The sequence below is a fragment of the Odontesthes bonariensis genome, chromosome 6 (assembly GCF_027942865.1).
Source record: "Odontesthes bonariensis isolate fOdoBon6 chromosome 6, fOdoBon6.hap1, whole genome shotgun sequence".
Classification (NCBI taxonomy): domain Eukaryota; kingdom Metazoa; phylum Chordata; class Actinopteri; order Atheriniformes; family Atherinopsidae; genus Odontesthes; species Odontesthes bonariensis.
The window spans coordinates 32,337,466-32,358,083 of NC_134511.1; the positions used below are offsets into that span (position 1 = coordinate 32,337,466).

The 20,618-nt window shown below is 40.4% G+C and overlaps 1 protein-coding gene across 6 annotated transcripts; it reads left to right on the forward strand.

Moving 5' to 3' along the window:
- The first annotated feature begins 228 nt into the window (after window positions 1-228).
- tango2 (transport and golgi organization 2 homolog (Drosophila)) lies at window positions 229-20,503 on the forward strand. Of its 6 annotated transcripts, none has more exons than XM_075468349.1 (10): window positions 229-289; window positions 916-990; window positions 1,153-1,276; window positions 5,777-5,865; window positions 8,815-8,934; window positions 9,197-9,314; window positions 18,504-18,571; window positions 18,773-18,926; window positions 19,369-19,473; window positions 19,876-20,503. In XM_075468349.1, the coding sequence occupies exons 3-10, from the start codon at window positions 1,221-1,223 to the stop codon at window positions 19,994-19,996; spliced, it is 831 nt and encodes a 276-aa protein (XP_075324464.1). In that variant the 5' UTR covers window positions 229-289; window positions 916-990; window positions 1,153-1,220; the 3' UTR covers window positions 19,997-20,503. The 6 variants fall into 6 exon arrangements, with proteins under 6 accessions (XP_075324464.1, XP_075324462.1, XP_075324467.1 ...); XM_075468347.1 differs by lacking the exon at window positions 229-289 and adding an exon at window positions 297-445; XM_075468352.1 differs by lacking the exon at window positions 229-289 and adding an exon at window positions 297-445 and having other exon boundaries at window positions 18,776-18,926.
- Window positions 20,504-20,618: the final 115 nt, after the last annotated feature.

Genomic DNA, 20,618 nt, shown 5'->3' on the forward strand with positions numbered 1-20,618 from the left:
TCACGATAACACTACACGAGTGAATCTTTTTTTGTGGTTCAGCCAAAAGTTTGTCTTTATTTTGAAGAAGAGTATATTCAACCGGAAGTTGCATTGTTCCTGTTTACAATGAACTTGGTTGCTTCTTGTAGCGACCAATCGCATCGAACCTCTAAGCCGTGCACGGCTGTGCACTCGTTTTGGCTGTTTACAGTGCCAGGATGGACGGGGTTAGGTGTAATTCACAAAGAAAGATCGTTGGTTGGTGAGGCGCTTGACACGACTGAAACACAAATCGAGGTCACTCTTTGTGAGTACTTCCCTTTAGTTGTCAACTACGATTGTAAAGGGACAGTGAGTACAACCTGACAGTGCGTAGCAGTGAATTGTGTACAAGATGGGTGACACACAATTCGCCTGAACAAATATTATTTGCCGCCGTTGTGTCGCTGTCAGCTAAATGTAGGTAGGTAGCTAAAGTTCTCTGGTTTTGTTGCTCTGTCACTTGTAAGCATGCTAATGTTAGCCAGTTATAGCTTAGGTTATGTTATGCCGAAAGCAGCATTACAACAAACCATGTTATACAATTGCCTAATATGTGTCTGGTCGCCAAGGTTAGTTTGTTAGCAGCCACGTTTGTATTCAGCAGAGAATACGCTATTGGACTGTTTCATTATGAAGCAAAAATGGCAAATAGTGCTAGCTTTCCGTGTTATTCAACAATGCTAATTATCTCAGAAGTTGTTGCAGCCTATCAGCTTGCTAGTAACAGGTGCCCAATAGGTGCCCTGTTGATCACATCGTGAAATGACGTTGTAAGTCTTGGCTGAGTTTACAGTCACACGATTGCTACCTTTGTACTCCATGTTTTAACAGTATGTTGAAGGTTATAAATGTTTATGCCATGATGTGTAAAGCGTGCCATTCTGAACGCAGGTCTTGTTCCCAGGGGGCACATACAGCATGCACTCTGGATTGTTCATTTGTTTGTCCTGCAGCCAAATGTTCCCTGTAAGTACGAAAATAATCAATGTAGTTAAAGATGTTTTGATCCATTTAAAAAAAAAAAAAAAAAAAAAAGTCTTTGTGCAGTCACAGTGCTTCCGCAATGCTTGCACATCACACATTTACAGCTCTAAACACTGGTGCTGTTCATCTGCTTCTTTTTCTCAGATATGACTGCTTTTTGAAGGTGGATGTGGACTGAGTGAACGTCAGTCATCCTTTACCAATATACATCCATGTGTATAATCTTTTTCAAGTTTGACCCCCGGCCTGCATCCAAAAATGCCTACAGGTAAGGGAAATGCCCAGTTTAGACTTTCAAAACAAAAAGTATGCAAGGCAGTAATGATAAAGCACAGCCATATATCATACCTCCATAAGCGTATTGTAACATACTAACCTTTTCCTTGTTATAATTTTTATTTTGAAATGGCCAGCAGAAACGCATTCAACAGTATCAGTAAATGTCACAGAACATAAAGAGTGAACAAGTCAGTTGTGGTCATTTTAAGTAATGTGTTCTTATTTATTACTGCAGGTTACAATCTGACAATGACAAAAGGTGCCTGATTTAACTCATCTGCAGACGGTTACAATCAACTTTTGGAGATTTATGAGCTGGAAATTCAAGCATGATTGGAAGGCATTTTTTTTGTACTTAACATCAGAAAGGCCTTCAGGATTTCTAGTAGAGTGCTTACATTCTTGGTCAAAGAACCTAGCTCATCGGAAGACAGGCTGGTGAAAATTTTTTGTAAAATAACTCGGACACTAGAATTTAGACGGTAAAAAATTGAACAAAAAAAAACGGGTACCATAACATAGATTATGTGCCAGAAAGCTTGCGAGATGCGGAAAATGTATCTTAATCAATCTTATACCCACAGTTGGATACAGTCAAGTCAAAAACAAGGGAGCTGCCTCACACAAGAAATAGGTAAAAATGAGATAAGATAATATGATATTCTAACAAAAAACATTGATCTTTCCGTATTTCCCAGCACTGAAGTCAGAGGGCACAGAAGAGCTCTACACTTTGAATTACTATCTTGCTGAATGGCATCTAGGTCTTATCCAGTTGTTACTTTAAATGAATGTCAGTAAGTGGAAAAACTGTGTAGTAATGTTAATCATTGTGAGCATCACTTAATTGTTTAAACCATGTTTATAAACTCATGTTGAGCTGCTGTTTTGGCATAAATGTTGCCGTACTCCTACAACTGTCTGGAGTGCAAAATGGAAAGTAAGGCCTCATTTGCTCAAATCTAACATTTTTGTAAGGGCACTGGGCTCTTTCTGCAGCCTTCGTATGCCCTGCCCAGCAGTAAATATTAAGTTCTTCCAGTTGGCAGCACAGGCTGGTGAACCACAAGCAGTCAGTGCGGGTTATGGTGTGATGTGTACACCCAGCTTATTACAATCCCCCAGAGGTCAAGAGTGAGCTCTTCGCCCAGGCGTAGTCCATCTCTGTCCTTCCGTCATGGAGTTCGACCCTGCCTGAGGAGAGGACAGCAGAGGTGTGTTATGAGTACTGACTTGGACTGCGACCTGGGGGAAAGGCGAAACGTACTGTGTCCTCATGCAGTTATGTTGAGTCTATAAATAGATGGTATTTGCGCAAATAGTTCTTGTGTGTTGCAAATCAAAAATAATTTTCAGCATTTTAAGACTGAATCAGGTGGACTCCGTGAAACACCGTGGAACACCATGAAAAGTGTTATTGAAGTGCAAATATTAAACCTTCACCATGCAAAATGACAGGAAATTATCTGCAGGAGTTAAATGGCTTCATGTTCAGCACTAATGACTCGCTGATAACTCACATGCTGACATGTCTATTCTGTAAAAGCTGATTTCTAGTTTGCACTGTCTTCCCCCCTAATTGTTTTCAGCTGAAAACCACAGTCATATACCAAGCATTATTGTAATCTGATTTTTTTTTTTTTTTTTTTTTTTTTTTTTTTACCTCTGCATATACTGGATGGCCAAAGATAAAATGTCAACACCTGAACAGAACCAAGCAAATGACGTGGGGTTCCTTCAGTTTGTCAGGTTTACATTCAGCTACATTGTTTGCCCAAAAATAAGGTCAGCCGAGTATACTAAATACTCCAGGTTTTCCCTCATGGAATGAGAATATTCCAAGATGATAATGCCAGGATTAACCAAGCTCACATTGCAGAAGAGTAGTACGGGGAGCATGAGACATGATCTTCAATTAAAGAAGACTGCAGAGCTTAACTCCACTGAGAATCTTTTCAATGCCCTGAAGAAGAAGAAGAAGAAGAAGAAGAAAGTTGTTGTTGTTTTTTTTCTCTGCCTTCTCTTCTAGAAGTTTCTAGTTTTGAGGCAACTTTTATTGAATTGGCATTGTATGAATTGCACTAGTTTGGATTTGAATGAATTTGATTTGATTGGATTATGACTGTTACAATGAATTTAATTATTATTGGCTTGTTTTAGGCTTTATCTTTGAAGTGCCTTGATATGTAATTTGCTGTTATTTGGTGCTGTATGAATATAATTTAACTGTAGACAATATTATTATTCCCTTGATTGGAGGGAAGATTAACCTCTATTCTACCATGTGATTTCTGTTAACAAAAAAAAAAAAAATGCACTGCAACAAATTATATTGTTTTTTGTTTTTTTTTTATCTCTGAGGCAGGAAATGTAGAGGTCCAAAACTCAAAATTCCTTTTTATAAATGAGCATTGACATCAGTGAAACGACTAAGAACGAGTTTTGGACCTCTACATTTCCTGCCTCAGAGATGGCTCGTCAAATGCTCACCAAAATTCTAAGGCCTGTTTCACAAGCTGTGTTCGTTGAATGGGTGGGAAACATCCTAGCTGAATGTTGATTAGCTTTTGTACTTCTCTGCTTCTCACCACACCTCCTACATGATGCAGCTGGCTGACTGTCACTGTGATCTGAGATGTTTGCATGGGATCTGCCCCTCAGGATCTGACAGCAGATGCTCTGTCCTGAGTAGCATCATTAGTGTTAGCTATGTTTTCAAGAACAGTGGGGGCTCACAGAGTGCCATGGGAGAAGGCCATCATTAGCCTTTGATACACCAAGGTCAACCCCTATCCGGACAGTTTGGCTTAGTTGTTTGCTCATTAAAGGCTCCCATCCTGAAAGATTAATAAGGGGGGGGGGGGGCATAGCCAAGCACAGAGGGAACATAGACCTAATGTAGAGGTCAGTAAATTGCATTTGTCCTTCTGGCTTGTGTGTTTTGCAGTGTCACAAGAGAATGTTTGTTAAATTATGAAAAGGTTAAGTATGTTATATTGGCAAAAAAAAGCATAAAAACAACTTTATAATTTGATGCTTAAATGCAAATGCATGTTTACAGAAATCACATGGTAGAATAGAGGTTAATCTTCCCTCCAAGCAGGGGAATAATATTTACTTATTTATTTTTTCAAACCTGCAGAATAGGACAAATGAGCTGGATTAAATTCATGTGTGTTGCTCTGTAAATGTTGGTGAATAGAGGATGTACAGCCACTTAGTGACGTTGGGTTACTGACAGTAGTGACCTGCTAATAAAGGCATGTTGAATCTAATGGCTGGTGTGCCATTAACTACATGTCAAAATGTAGTCTCTCTTTGTTAATGGCTGTGAACATAATGGCATCATTACTCAGTGACTTACTCTGAATAGTAATACAGGTCACAGTACAGTGCAGCGCTTAACTGACAGACACGCTGTATCCGTCATATTTCAGGGGATTTATTGTAAGTCAGGTCACACTCTTGTTTAGGCTCTGCACTCTTGTTTGTAGTGGTAAATGTTTGTTGTAGCCTTGCCACCACAGTAAATACAAATTTAGAATGGCATAAAACATCAGCAGAGGTTATTTACATGTGGCTCGCAGCTTTGCGAAATGAGATGTAGATGAGATGATTTACAAATAAATCTGTTATTTCAAACTACATTAACCCCCCTGGATATTGTGTACCTTCCCACACTAAGAAGCTCTGTGTAAATATTGACGGAATCACCGCTGCTGCCAGAGTGACACGTTCCCACCCAAAACTTAGACTTTTTGAATAAATGGAAGTATTCAAGATGGATTATCTGATATTATCACCTTTTTGTTGAGATTTTTTTAAATATCTGAAACTGTATTGTATGTTATGAAGAACAGAAGTAGATAGGAGAAGTAAAGAAAATGTGAAATTCAAAATGCTCCAAGCTGCTGTGTTGTGCTTGCACAACAGAAACATTAGTCTAAAATATTTCTGAAAAGACAGCTGGTCTTTAACTTCTTTCCTGGCTTGTTCTTATGTCTGTCACATTCCTTTTGCTTCTTACATATTTGGTCTTCATTAACGGAGCCTGAATATTTTATTTATTTATTTATTTTTTTTAATCCTTTGCTTCCTGTCAGTTTGAGATTAAAAAAAGCTTATGTTGAAGGTTCCTCGACTCATCTGAGGACACTTAATCAACTTGAAAAGTTGCTTGAAATGTTTAAATCACAAATCGTGACACCCCCCACCCCAATAAAAAAAAGCACCTTCCACCCTCACCATAAAGGACACGGATTGCAAAGTGCTAGTTTTTTTTTTGTTTGTTTTTTTGTTTTTCTTGGATGAATATTTGTCATTGGGTGATTTATTGCACTGCATTTACCAATTACAAGAGTTTACCAGACAACAGGGAGCTGTGGAGCTAAGAGCGTTTTAGATTCATGTCAGGTAGGAGTAACTGAAACTCACTGCATGATTACATGTAACAAAAGGCCTTCTTCATCCTCTTTATCCAACTCTTCAGGCTAATTTTGGCTGCAAATAGAGATGAGCTGTACAACAGGCCATCCAAAGCTGCTGACTTCTGGGGGAGCAACAGCGAGATCCTCAGTGGTAAGTTGGGTCGTCAGAAAACCCCAGTCGAGCTCCTCACTCCCACTGTAACACCCCAGTAACTCCTGATGCCTTGAATAGCAACAAAATGAATGAATAAGCTGTTGCGTTGGTTTTTAAGCAGATAATTCCCACTAAGGTTACAAACGCCTGTGTTTTCCAACTGGATAGATTTGCCTTTTTTGAGGAGCAAATTTGCTGTATCTTGATGATTATGTGAGAACACTGCAGATGTGAGCTTTTTATCAGTGTTTGAAGGAAAAATCTGTCTCTTTCCCCTCAGAATCCACTTTTCCTCTAATCCGTCACCCACAGAAAAACTACATTTAATTGACAGGCGCCCAATTCATGTAATAGCCAAGCGAAGGAAATCAATCATTCTTTTTTTTTTTTTTTAATTTATTTATTAATTTTTTTTGTAGTGCAGGAGGAAAACGCAGATAGGGCCTTGTTGTTCATCAGTCTCCTCTCGCCTCTGTAATGGAGGGGTCAGGACTCCGCTAGTGGGTCCCTTATAGATGGCTGTTTTTATGCGATGTGGCGGGAATAAATGGCCCTGCCTTGTCTGCAGGGCTAGGGCGGAGGGGGCAAGTATGGGGTGGAGGGCAGCAGCAGGTCCCTAAAGGAGACACAGAAGAAAAGTAAACAATATCCCCCTGTGGGATAAGGATGGATTTCTGTCCACCCCCAGAGGATTAAGACCATTTGGCTCTCTTGCTTACTGTCTTTATTGATCAGCAGGAAGTGCAGCAGACATGCACCCCTTTTTCTTCTTCTTTTTTTTTTGGGTCATGTAAAGAAGAAAAATTCAGAAAGGAAAGTGACCAACTTAATGATGGACTGAATATCATTTAACTGCTGCCAAGGCTATATATAAAGGTAGTGCCTGCTGTTGTGTGAAAAAGCTGTAAATGGAAAAGGGAATACGTGTGTTTATAAGGGTCTGCTAATAATTAACAAGATTAAAACTTCTCTTAAAAAAATGTTTTATAACCCCCACATGTCAACAGATTAAGCCTGGTTTATAGTCGGTAACGCAAGGCAAGACGCAAGCCGCAACGCAAGCCCTTGCGCGGTTGCAAGCCCCCCCTTGCGTGCTTGCGTGTGTCACCTCAATTTTCTAAACTTCACGCAAGACGCAAGCGCAAGCCACTGGCTGTGGTCGAAACCGCCTACTACTTGATCGATCTGACAGTATGCAGAGCGTTTACACACAGTGCACTTCACTCCTGCCCGAGCCGAAATCAGCCGGCCTGAAAAGCTTATTTCCCTTAAGCTATAGGCTAAACTCTGTAAATATATAACTTTAGCAACATTTGAAACATTTTCAGGCGAGAAAGTAGTCGTTTAGACCCCCAAGGTGTTGAAAATCTGACAAAATACCGGCTATTTACAAGAAGAAGAAGAAGCATGAATCTATGGAAGAGAGACTTGCCAAACAGCTCCTGGCGGTGAATTTCCTTTCATCATAGTAGGCTTGTCATTGAAAAACCCGCTACTCCACCTACTGTCCTGGCGGTGAATCGCCACGCAGCACACGCAAACGCCGACAAAGCAAAATGAAGTATAAACGTCTCGAGCCATTAACATATGCGCAAGCGCAAGGGCAGTTAAAAGAAGTATAACTCAGCCTTTAGCCCCTTTCACACTGACGAATAACCCGCATTTAATCCGCGAATTTAGCGTGTCCGCTGTTGCGTTCACACTGCCGACCCGGGCTGCCGCGTCAATTCGACTCGCCTTTCGACCCGTGTCGGACCCTAGTCTTTTTGCCGAGCTTGGTGTGAACGCAATCGACGCGGGTCGGACGTGGGCGTGGCGTGACGTGAGGAGTTTAAAAGACAGAATGGACAGCTGATTCAGAACAACAGCGACAGGTGAGGACAAGTTTTACTCTGTTTTAGCCTACATCAAGTTCGAGACATTTTTTAATATGGCCAACAACTGGGGAGACAAGGAGGTCCGCGAGCTCCTCAGCCTCCGAGCAGAGGACGTTATTTACCGCCACATTTCGGGGACTATAGTGCTCTTGTATTCTCCGCATATGTTCTTCGGCGGCATCCCACGTTGTAACCATCCACACCCCGTAAAATAACATCTCCATGAACTGCATATACAATTGCAGAAACGAGTCCTCAAGGTGTATTGAACCCTACCTCCGACGCATGGCTTGTGCCTACGTCATTGTACACGCCCAGCATTTTCTGTGTTTCGTGTGACGCTCTGCCACTAGGCAACGCCCCCTGAACTCTGCTTCAGGCGACACGGGTCACCTAACACGCCAAGCGTTCACATTGCTCAACGCGGGTCGAAGGTGCAATTTGGACCCGCTAAGGTAGCGGGTCGCAGTGTGAAAGGGGCTAATGAATATCACTTTTATACGAATTAATCAACTATTTTCCCTAGATGTTGATTTATCTGCTTGCTTTTGTAAAGCCTACGGTCGTGTTCGTTTTTCTGAGAGAAGATATGCAAACTCCAAGTCTAGCTCAGAATTTATTAAATGGATCAAGTTACTCAGGGCTGTGGACCACTTGCTGCCAGGCAGTCTGATCAGAAAAAGGGTAACTCTTTTGGTCCGATATCAGCCTTGCAACCCATCTCTGCTCCATTCAGATGTCTTCTCCCCGTGTGGGAAAACTCCTCCCTATCTCCCTGTGTCTAATACTTTTCCACTGTAGGCTTCATCCCACCGGTTTTGACTCCCTCTGTAAGCATGTAGCAGTTTCTCGCTATACTCAACTTAGTGTCTTTCCTGTTTTGACCTTTCACACCGTGGGATCAGTGCTTGTTCTCTTCAGAAAGGAGTGTATCAACTCTGCATAAGCACAATGCATAAATATGTATAATATTAAAACCTCAATACTACCAATTAACAGTTTAATTAATGACAAAGGACATAGTTCTTTGAATTAAATCAATTTTTTATTTATTTATTTTTTTTATCAGGCCTGGACCTGGAGTATGGCAAGGAAGGTGGATCATGGCTTGGGATCAGCAAGAGGGGTAAGCTGGCTGCGATTACCAACTTCATGGAAGGACGCCCGAACCCTGATGCACAAGGACGAGGTAAGCGAGCCGTAAAAAAGTCAGCACAATGAAGTGCAATCACTGATAAACATTTCTCTTGTTACATTGCAAACCTACTATCGGGTGTCCTGGATGTTGATTCCATCTCAGATTTATTGAATAAGTTGATAAAATCTAACTTGTAAAATCTTATGTGCTATTAAAGTGCACATACTTTAGTAGTTTTACTTATAACTGTTTAATTTGATTCATTTCAGTGCATTTCAAGAACCTTTCTTTTTTTTCTTTTGCTGATTTGCAGGGTTTCTAGTACCAAACTACCTTGTAGATAAGGATATAGACAGTTATTCCTACCTTAAGAAGGTGTCTGCAGAAGGCCACCTGTACAACGGCTTCAATCTCATCACAGCAGATTTCAGGTGAGTGGAAGGTGTGGGGAATCTGTTTAAGTGTCAAGTCCACTGACACACCTGAGTCAAAGAGACATGCATGTTTATACTGAGATCTTTTAAGCTGCTCTACCAAACGGAGCGGCCGTCTTCCAATTGGAGTGTTGGCAGTTCAATCCCCAGAGCGTCTGTGGGCAAGACAGTGAAGCTCACATTTTCCCACTATATGTTTGTCGTTGTGCGATTGTCGAGATAAAGTGGGGATCGGAGAGAAATCAGATAATGGGCTGTGAACACTTTGGTTTAAATTCTAAAGGAATGCCTGTTCATACGTTGGGGTTTTAGACACAGAATATCTACACTCCATTGGAAATTATAAATGGTTTTCTTTTTTTTTTTTTCCTTCCTTCTTGTCTTCATCCCCAGCTTGACAAGACTGAAATAAAAAAAAAAACACTTAAAGCTATGGTAGGTAATCCTAGAGAGCTAGCAAGAGAGCTAGCAAGATTCGAAAGTGTCCCCTCCTCTAAGCTCCACCCCCCCCTCCCCATTCCGTCAGTGCTTCATCCAAAGCCGGTAGAACCGCATGCGCACACGGAGCAGGGAGCCGACAGAGGGGGGCGTAGGCAGAAAGCAGAGGCATCTGATTGGTTTTTGTAGGCGCTCCAATCCGAGATCAGCGGGACGCTGATCTCGGATTGGTCAGCTTTTTCTCAGTCCTGCAGCTGCCACAGAGGTCTGATTATTTTTGTCCCTTTTTCTAAATACATCTTGTATAGATTTCTCTCAGGACAGACGGACCATTTCACCCAGTATGTGTGTAAATGTGTTTCTGAACAGGATTACCAACCATGCCTTTAAGTGAGAAAAATCATCGTGAGATCAGTGCACACTGAAATAGTTGTAAGGGTGGAACTCCCTGTAGATTACTGGCATAGTCACGGGTCATGTTGTCTGACGGGAAGAGGTTGGAAATTGGATTGAAATGCACACCCCAAGCAAAATGTATGCCTTGCAAGGAGGAGCAGAGTGTTGGGGAAAAGCTATCAATTTTAGAAATGAAAGCTAATCATCACACTCCATTATGATGGATTATAGCGATTGCGCAGTGATGCCTGCAGATATGGATATGTTAGTTTTTAGGTGGCCAGTTCAGCAGGGATAAATTACATTGTATTTTTAAACTGGGACTTGTAACCCATTTTTATTTTACCCAAAAATTGGCCAGTAGTATTTGCACAACATCTGCCGCTTGACTTTAAGGAGTAATGATTGCTCTGCAGTAAGCAACAGGATAGGTGCTAATTTCTCATGAGTATTGGTCCACAGACTAAAAGATGAGGCAGCAACTTCTACATATTTAAGCATTTTCGAATTTTATTTCTTACTCCATACATTAAAATGATTTCCTCACCTTTCTATGGGAGATCATTTGTTTTTCTGTCTCCTCTAACAGCCGGCAATGTCATTATCATTTACCACTCTGGCAACATATTTTACATTTCAACTTTCCTATTTAGTTCATCCATAAAATATCATATTAGAATATATAATATAACTAAAGTATTAAAGGTCAGTTTTTTTTTGTTGTTATTTAGGGGAAACCGACCTTAGGTGGCTTAAGAATGGCATGACCTGCTTTATTCTGGATGTGGCTGACTCATCCTTACTCATCATGTCTCATGCCTAAACCTAACTGAACCCATCCCAAAAGGGCAATGACTATAGGCCAGAGAATGATGTGCTGTGTCTTGGCCATCCTTTGAGGCAGGAAAAAAAAAGCAGGAAAAATATGATGCTCATCAGGGGGGATTCAGAGGTGAGCATACTCATTGCTCTATGTGTGTAAGCCGTCTACTTCTTCATTGGATAAGCTGCTGATAAACTGTTGGTTTTGCCAGCTGAAGTTGTAGCAAACTGTTGTCATTTGTCTGTGGCAGATTTTATTAGCTGCAGCTTTTTAAGCTGACTGGTTAAAAAAAGTTCCGCCTCTTAATTTCCAGTTGACTGAATTAAAATGAGAACCCAGTAGGCTCTTGAAAATTGCCTTTAAGGCTGTGCACATAATGTAACTCTATATATTTAAGGCTTTAACTGAGCTGAAGAGGACATTATAATAAAGTGACAGCATTGTTTTTACATGGCTGAATAGTACTTTTGATTAGTATTAGTTTGATAGATGGAAAAGTAAAAGCAGTCTCATTCAGCCTAAGATAAAATTGGCGTTTTCATTTTTAATGTTACTAGACGAAAACCTTTTAACTTAATGGGACATTTATGCATAAACCTTTTTTTGTTTGTTTGTTTGCTAGTAATTGCTCCTCTCCCCAAAATTTGTGATGTAGAATGGAAACTACCAGACTGTGATTACATATGCAAAAAGACCAGGCACAAAAACGGCTCGGTAGTTAGTCCAACACTAATTTCTTAACCCAAAAAATGGGGTTTGTGTTTGTCTGGAAGCACTAGTAAATCTGACCTTTTTACTGCGTAACCTACTGGAACGTTTTTACTTTTGAATTTTGGAGCTCAGATGATGCAAACACTCAATAATTAAAAAAATAAAAATAAAAACATTCCTGGCCAAACCTTACCAAGGCCCTGTCTTTGTACAGTTTCCATGTTCTCCCTGTGCCATGTGGGTTTTCTCAGGATGCTCCAAACATGCATTTCAGGATAATGATGAGATGTAATAAATGATGATAATATATTAAGAAGTGCATTTTCATTTGCTGCCATCTGTTGGGGCAATAGCTTCAGAGCTAGTGACTCAGAAAAACTGATAAAGAAAGCTAGCACTGTGCAGGGGGATTGTTCTGGAGCTTATTTTAGACAGGAGAATATTGCACATGCTGCTAAGTGTAATGGACAACACTGCACACCCTCTACTCAACAAAGCAATTACACAGCAAGTGTCTTGTGTTGGAGCTTTCTGCTGCAATAGGCACCAGAAGAGGTCATTCCTGTCCACTGTAATAGCCTTGTTTAAAGACACTCTATTAATCCCAAAGGGAAATTGAACTGTACCAGTCAACAGCAAATTCTCATTAAGAATTACTCAGTTCAATGCAATTTGAATGTAAATGTTTGCGTGGCTTTCAATCTCTGTGTTAGCCCGGTGATGGATTGGTGAGCTGTCCATGCGTGCTTTCCCCACCCTGAATAGGATCAAATAAGTTTATAGAGTGAGTGGATGGATTCAGAGGCTGAAACTAAAATACAGTTCCTACAAGGGTCCCCATTGTAAGCATAGTGTTTCATTACATCTGCAGGAATGAAGTAGTTTAATTACTGCAGTTGCAGCTACTTTTTTTAACTACATGTATTAACTGCTGTGATATTTTATACATTTATTGAAGTTTTTGATAGGATGAGGCTTTTGGGATGGGGAAATGTCGTTGCTCTAGCTGTAATTGTCCGGGTACCACCTGACACACACGAGAAACCACAAAGTGAAAGACTACATGGTTTTGTTGTAAAGAATCCCTTTTGTGTTTGCTGCTTTGACTGTTATCCGGGGCTAAAATCAGTCAATGGAGCCTTTTGTTGTGAAAACGCAGCATATATGTTGTCCCTCAGACATCTATCTGATGGCCGCTGCTGTCACTGCAGATAGAGATGACAGACAGCGGCGAAAAGCAAGCCTTCATCTTTTTAAAAGACACCGTCATTACCATCAAACTTGTTTTCCACTGTAGTATGTCCAGCAGCGCTGAGGAAATGAGGCATCTAGTTTCTTTCCAAATCAATAACTACATCTGGTGAATAGAGGGTAGCTCTCCATTACAATTAGAGGTTTGTCATTTGTCTGTAACTGGAGAGGTTATTTATGATATGTTGGCAGTGGGGGACAGGATGTGTGTACCATTTTTATGGCACTCAGAGTAAAACCTTTCTCTCCTATGTAATCAGGCTCAGGAACTGGGTATACTGAATATTTCTGTGTGGTTGTCGTTTGTCTTTAGTTTGATTTGAAATGCTTTTTTTGGCTAATACAACCTTGATTGATCATCTGTAACCACGTTGGTTGGTATAAATTAGTGATTTGGTCAGTTGCAGCCTGTAGTTCCCAGAATGTTCTACTGTCCAGGAGCAAAAGCCATATATATTCAAATTCTGATGTTGGATGGTCTCTGCAGTTGCACTCTAGGCTCCATATAACTTTTACACAACTTTGAGTTTCGATCCCATTTTAAGTTACTCTTGCTTTAAAGTCATTGCCCAGAGACTAGTCAAGAAATCAGATGACTCCGTTATTGCACTCTGTCAGTCTGCATGTGTGTGTTGCTGTTTTAGAAGAGGGTTTAGTCTTATGGCCTTAAACTGAGTGTTGTATTACTTGGCAGATGCCTGTTTGAGCTGAAAAAGAAACGCTGCGGAGCTGCAGATACACATTCCAAAGTATCTGTGACAGATGAACTCTCAGTATTTCAAAGAAACTCAACGATGAGTTTTGTTCCCAAAAGTTTGTAATATTAAGTTTTGGGAAATGACTTTCTCTTGAAATAGAACAGACCATTAGCTTGTCCTGGATAGAATATCAGTAAATTTCTCTGTATTATTCGCTGAGTGAATCCAGATGCCTAAAAATTAACACAACATTTTTAAACGCAGTTAATTTAATCTTCGGAACTGTTAGGATAGGGTCATATTTTGTTATCAGACTGAAGATCTAAAACCCACTGGAATCTTTTTCCTTTATACACTCATACGAAAAAGTAAAACAGCCTCATTCAATTCAGAGTTTTCATGTATGAGTACATGTTTTAAAAAGATTATCAGGTCCAGGTTTTAAAATTGAGTAAATATAACCCTAGATGAACAAAAACACCTGACATAATATACTGTTGAGTCATTCGAATAGGGGACAAAAAAAACCCTCTACACCCCATGAGTTATTAGCTTGTAGAACCACCTTTAGCAGAGATAAATAAACAGTCCCTTTCTGTGTGATGTTCTAAGTCGTGCACATCATTGTGAAGGAAAATTGGCCCACTCTTCTTTACAACAATACTTCAGCTCACTGAGATTTGCAGATATTTGTTTGTGTACAGCTCTCTTAATGGATCATTGCAACACCTTGATTCTTTCCTCTACCACTCTGTTGTGGGTTTCCTGCTGTGTCTGGGATCATTGTTAGTTTATGTCCCAACTGCAACCAAGGTTTACTTGTCAGACGGATGGCCTCACATTTGACATGAGAGTACATTGGTATAAATAGATGTTCATGGTCATCTCAGGTTTGCAGGTCCTATAGTCGTGAAACGAGCCCAAATCATGACCCCTCTACCACCGTGCTTGACAGCTGGTATCAGGTGTTTAGTAAAACCCAAACACAGCATATCACTACAAACACACTGCTGTGCATTGTGACCAAACATATCCTCCTCTTTCCAAAGGACTTTATTCCAGAAGTCTTGCGGTTCAGTCCGGAGAAACTTTGTAAATCTAAGCTGTGTTTATGTTGTTTTTAAAGATAAGAGCTTTCTCCTGGCAGTTCTTCCAAACAAGCCATACATATTCAGTCTTTTTCTAATTGTAAAAGGTCTCCAAATTATTTTACATATACTTTTCCTGTGTAAGAGGAATCTTACACCAGTTGACTGCAAATATGTATCAAGGCGCGGGGGCTACTTCCAATTCAGTCGTTTCGGCAAGCTAATGTCGGAGACTGATGGAGAGTCATGCAGAACACGCAAGACATTGTTTCTGCACCATGGGGTAATACCTAGCCTGGCGACGCCATCCTACGTACTTCCGCCCAAAGATTTTGGCTCCGCACATAGTCTGGCCAAATCCCCCTACCTCGGTTCGCTCAGTGTTTTGCCAATCAGCAAACAGTTGCGAGTGGTGACGCAGAACTCACGCGCGGAGTCCATTGTAGTCCATATAATTGTAGTTTAACCGCAGCGGAAATAAACATGGCGACGGAAGAACGCTAGAAGCTATCCATGAAGTTGTCTCAACTCTGGAGAGCATTACACAATTAAAACAAGAGCAAGAGGAATACCTCGTCAATTTTGTTAGTGGCAAGGATGTCGTAGCTCTCCTTCCAACTGGCTTTGGGAAAATTTTGATTTATCAAATGATACCGGTATAATGAAAGCGGATGTGGGAAGCGTGATTCGCGGGCTAGAGCCTCGCGAGAGTAAGCATGAACCTCGGCGCATAACCTACGTCCTTTCTAAACATTACTGATTGGTTAAGAGAACTCCAATGAATTTAAGTTGCTGAGTAAGGTCCCACCCTCCATGGAAACGGATTCCTCTTGGGGTTTTCCAGACTGTTTGACGGAGTCAACAGTCGGCTTTCGCCCAGGCTAGGTAATACCTGCATCTTAGACCAAATGTGTGCTCCCCTTTTTCTTTGAAGTATATTAAATCTGCTGATATTTTGATGAAGAAATTATTGAAAAAGCCAAGTTTCCTGTGCTTGTGTTCAAATATTTAAACTTTTCCCCTCAAGAAAGATCAAATGTTTGCTTTTCTGAAAATATCAAAGGCAAAAGCTTCTGTGTCAATGTACTGCGGTGTAGGTTTGTCAGATTGCAGCCCTCTCAAGGACACATTGCAGCTAGTGCTGAAATTGATAGCTACTTAGAAGAAATTGAACTTTTTACTTTGGTCTTCATCTTAGATTTGCTTATCAGCACATTAGCTCTTGCTGCACTGAAGTCATGAAACTTTTGTGAAATTAAATGGAAATGGACTACTGAAGTTGCACATTACAGTACATCCAGGCAGTAATATGAATATCCAAACCAAATGTCAAAGCACTACTGTAAGTAGTTGAAAAGCTGTTCTCCTTAGATCCGTAGCTGTCAACATCATAGTGGAAAACAATGCAATCCGAAGAAATCTCTGAAGTTTTTGGGACAAACCCTCTGGGAAGTTACCAAATGTCTTGATAAGTCATCAGACAGCTGTGTAGATGCGTCACTCTGCACCCCGGTGGCCGACTAACTGGCTGACTAGCCCACATTGGCATTCATAAAGTCATCAGTTGATAAGCTAAAAAAAGAAGAAATCCGAATGTCTGATTCCATGTCTTTTATGTCTGCATATGGGGGTGTAATACAGATGTGGGTGATGATGACATAGGATATGTTGTCCTTACCCAGGAGCCTGACCAGCATTGCCAATCTACATTCTGAGCTGAATGCTCATGCAATCATCTCCAGGCTACTACACCACAGCTGGCAATTGGTAAATTGCTCTACAGGCTCAATATAGAGGACTCTTCATTAGAACATGTCCCAGCCAGCATACTGATTGCCTCTCTGCCTGAGATCTGAGGAGAAAAAAAAAAAAAAAAAGCCTTTTGAGTCTTCTCTCTCTCTCTCTCTCTCTCTCTCTCTTTTCCCCCCCTCCAGTGGTCCCAACCTCCCGTTGTTTCCTCATCTCAGCCCAAATCAACCCACAGTACTGCTGATAGGGCTTTCAATATTCCAGCCAGTTTCAAATAACAGAAATTGAGCCATCTCTCTGCAAATCCTCTACAAGCTTCCATCGCAATTTGATTTATATCAGGGACAAAGTATACACACGGACACCAGGCCTTTCGGATATCATTGAGTTCAGGTTCCAAAACCACAATGATATTTCAAGCATTATGTCATCTCACGGCAGAACTGACAACAAATAAAAGCTTTACGGATTCTATAGTTTCCCCTGAGGTTATATAGGTCTATCTGGCTCTCATTGAGTGGATACTGTCAGTTCTTGGGAAAGGCAGTGTCTGCATTGTCTCGTGCTGCTGTGTTCATTACAACCATGGACACACAGACAGTGTTGTTGTTTATTTATAATGTTCAACAGGGTTCAGGGACAAGAAACAATATTGAGTCTTGGAATTTTTGTTGTCAGAAAGACTGCCTGTCTGTTGTTCAAATCCTCTGCTTGGGCACATATTTCTCTGCCTTAAAAAAAATAAAAATAAGAAAATAAAAAAGACTCTGACTCACTATGCTAGATTTACTCATTTCAATCCATCGTCATTTTGTTCCCTCGTTGTTTTGCTGAGATTAAGAAGTAGAGAAAAATTGACCAACCAGATTAGATGAGATGATTTTAATTAGTCTATTTATGACCTGTTTTGCACATTAAAATGGAGGCACTAGGACATTCATCGTCATCCTACATTGTGTTGATGTAGTAAGGTTTAGCTTAAAACATTGCTGCTTTCATTAGTTTGACCTACAGTATTTGAGTTACTTACATCATATGAAACTGAAATGAATAAAACAGTGAAGTGTCGCATGCCTTTTTCTTGTTGCATAAAATTAATTTTAACAAAAATATACCTTCTTTGATTCTTCAAAATGCAATAGCCAACCTAAAGGTTGAATTCATGCTCAGTTCAGAAGACAATGGTGGATACGTTTTTAAATGACAGTAAGTCTATGACCCCAAAGTCATGAGCCTGCTTTTAAAGCCAAAGGAGGCTCAACTCGGATCCTAATAAAGTGCTCAGTAACAAATATGGAGAGGACCTAAAGCACATCTGCTTTACTCGATTTGTCTTCTGGCTTTTAATCAATAAACTTAGTTCGAGAACTACAGACCCAGCAGCATTTAGTCTCCCTTTCTTGGCAGATCTAACTTTACAACTTCGATGTTGAAGCAGTGTTACGCCACGTTTCAGACTGACCGATGCCGCTGATACGGCTGTCATAAATTGACATCAAAAAGTTAATTCGCCGCCTTGTTCAAAGGGTTTGGTCATCATGTTTTTTTTTCTTCTGTCTCCTGTACCACAGCTGTGACAGTTGCCCTTGATGTTGGATAGACTTCTTTCACAAAGAATACATTCCCTCAAACTGAAGACTTTGCAAGGATATCTGACACCAGAACTTATTCGCATTGTGACAGTCGAAGGTGTTTGTGGCACTGATTTGTATTTTGAAGTCTTAATTTTACCCAATTGTATATTAGAATAATGTTATGGTTTGTGTTGTTTTTTTGGTTCTATTTAATTCCTAATTTTCAGGACTACAAAGAAACGATAGTCATTAAGAAATACTTTGGGGTGCACTGTTGATATATTCTTTCACCCTCAGAACCGGAGGGCCTCTCAGGAGATCATTTTTTACTGAACCTATGCTTATTCTACTAGCGTAGAAATATTATTACACTTTACTCAGCATCCATAACTGGAAATATGCAAGTTTTAATATCTAAATCCAATATCTAATTTTCCATTATACTGTGTCCCATCTAGAGCCAAACAAGACACTGTGTGTTACTATGGAAACAGAGGCAGCCCTGAACCCATCTGTCTAAATCCAGGTTTGTGGTTTTAATGTGGTTGCTGTAGAAACCGTTCATTTCACATTCACCTCTCCTCTGGGCCTCTGGCCCGTTCATGTCAGCCTGACATTTCTGTGTTGATATTGCTCTCATATTGTCTTTGATTTATCCAAGGACAAAAGGATACCAGCAGAGCTTACTATTGTGTATATTTGTCTGCATTGTTCGTTTGGCCCTCAGCAGGAATCTATGGCTTAAGTAATTCCCTCCTGGATACTCCATGGAAGAAAATGCTGCAAGGCAAGCGGCACTTCAGTAGCGTCGTTAATGATCGGTCGCTGTCCTGTGATGGACTGGTGCAAGAGCTGCTCAACGTCCTTAATAATGAGGAACTGTGAGTGATGAACACACTCTTGAAGATCTCCCAACTGCAGATTCACTCATATCGTAATTACACGTCATCCTAAAAACTGCTGATTAGGGTTCTCTTTGCTTTATGCTAGAAGACAGGTAGAGATTATATACAAACACATTTACTTTCAGTATGTAATTACCTGTCATTTGGCCTGAAATTCCTCCAATCCTCATTAACTGTTGGCCAGTAAACCTGCAGAGACTCTACAAGTTATGAATATATTTTTTCTTCAAAGTGCCAAACTTTGTATGTAATGGAGAAACAATGCTGCATCACCTTAACATTGTGTTTGATAAGAGTCATCTTAGTATCTACATTGTTGAAACAGATATTTGGGTGAAAGTGAGGGAACAGAAAGAAAGTTGATGAGCAGAAAAGTGAACCGCTTCCTCAAGAGGTCTGCTGTGTGTTTGTTTTACAGGAACACACCTGATCCAATTCAGGAGACTCAGGGTGATGGTTACGACAAGTCTATGATCCAGGCTTTGTCAGCCGTTTGTGTTCGCTCCCCTCATTATGGTACAAGGTCAGTTTCTCCCATCCATGGCGAATGTTTTTTTTTGTTTTTTTGTTCAGATCTCCTACTGTTTGTCCCCGAACTGACAGCATTGCTGTGCTTCAAGATCAGATCCTTGTTAGAACATAGTAATCCCCAGTGTAATCAGTCCTCCACAGTAAGAAAATGGAATGGGTTCATCTGTGTTGTTATGGTACAGTGGGTTCATGGATACAGACTCCTGCAGCCAGTACATCAGTGGAATGTCTTTATAAGTGCCATCAAAGCATCATTTAGCAAGATTTACCGCTACCTACTCATTCTTCAAATCTTTGGTCAAAAAAAATTTAATTTAAATGGTTTTAGCTGTGTTTATTATTACCTCTGCCGTATTAATGTTATTTATTGTGTTTTGTCCGTCTGCCCATTCAGGACCAATACAATAATCCTAATAGACGCGGAAGGAAATGTTAGCTTCACAGAACGCAATTTGCTCAACTGTGACACAAGCAAATGGAGCACCAATTCTTTCCAGTTCAGCCTGCAGATGTGAAGACAAGATGGAGGAAACCCACTCTGTGCCTTTCTGCAACCCCTTCCCTTCCATCCCGCTCAGCCCCGGTCCTGCAGCTGCACTTCCCCTTTGCAGTGGTGTAAACATGAAGAATTGACTGCACTTTTCTTTCCCTTCAGCCAGTCACTTGCTGCCTCATGAATATCAGCAATATGTTTCTCTTATTCTAAAGTTAGGTTCAAATGCAACTCTGAAAAGTGTGTGCGAATTTAAAAGGAAATTGCCAAAGGACATGACTTTGTAGAGAAAATCGTTTTACCCTCGCATCACAAACAGTGTTGGGTTGCTTAAAGTCAACCCAACACTGCTCTGATATTGTTGATAAATTGACTGGTGACTATAAAATCAGTGTGATGAATCTCATCTTCTTGGGGTCATATTTATTCCTGTAGAAATATGATTTGGAATGGATTTTCACTCGTGCACAGTTGTCATATTCCGGGTTGAACGTTCTAGCAATAAACATAAACAATGGGTTACTCACAACCATGTCAGTTTTTTTGATAACGATGTTATTTCAGAAGTCATGCTTCATTCAAATACAACAGTCATCCCAGCACTGGGTTACAACAGATGTTTCCGTGTTCAATCCAAAATCTTC

Excerpts from the sequence above, each read along its gene's own strand:
- tango2 (XM_075468349.1), top strand. The coding sequence starts at position 1,221 with ATGTGTATAATCTTTTTCAAGTTTGACCCCCGGCCTGCATCCAAAAAT. Across the intron at positions 18,572-18,772 it reads ACCCATCTGTCTAAATCCAG|CAGGAATCTATGGCTTAAGT; the intron begins GTTTGTGGTTTT and ends TTTGGCCCTCAG. Across the intron at positions 19,474-19,875 it reads TCCCCTCATTATGGTACAAG|GACCAATACAATAATCCTAA; the intron begins GTCAGTTTCTCC and ends CTGCCCATTCAG.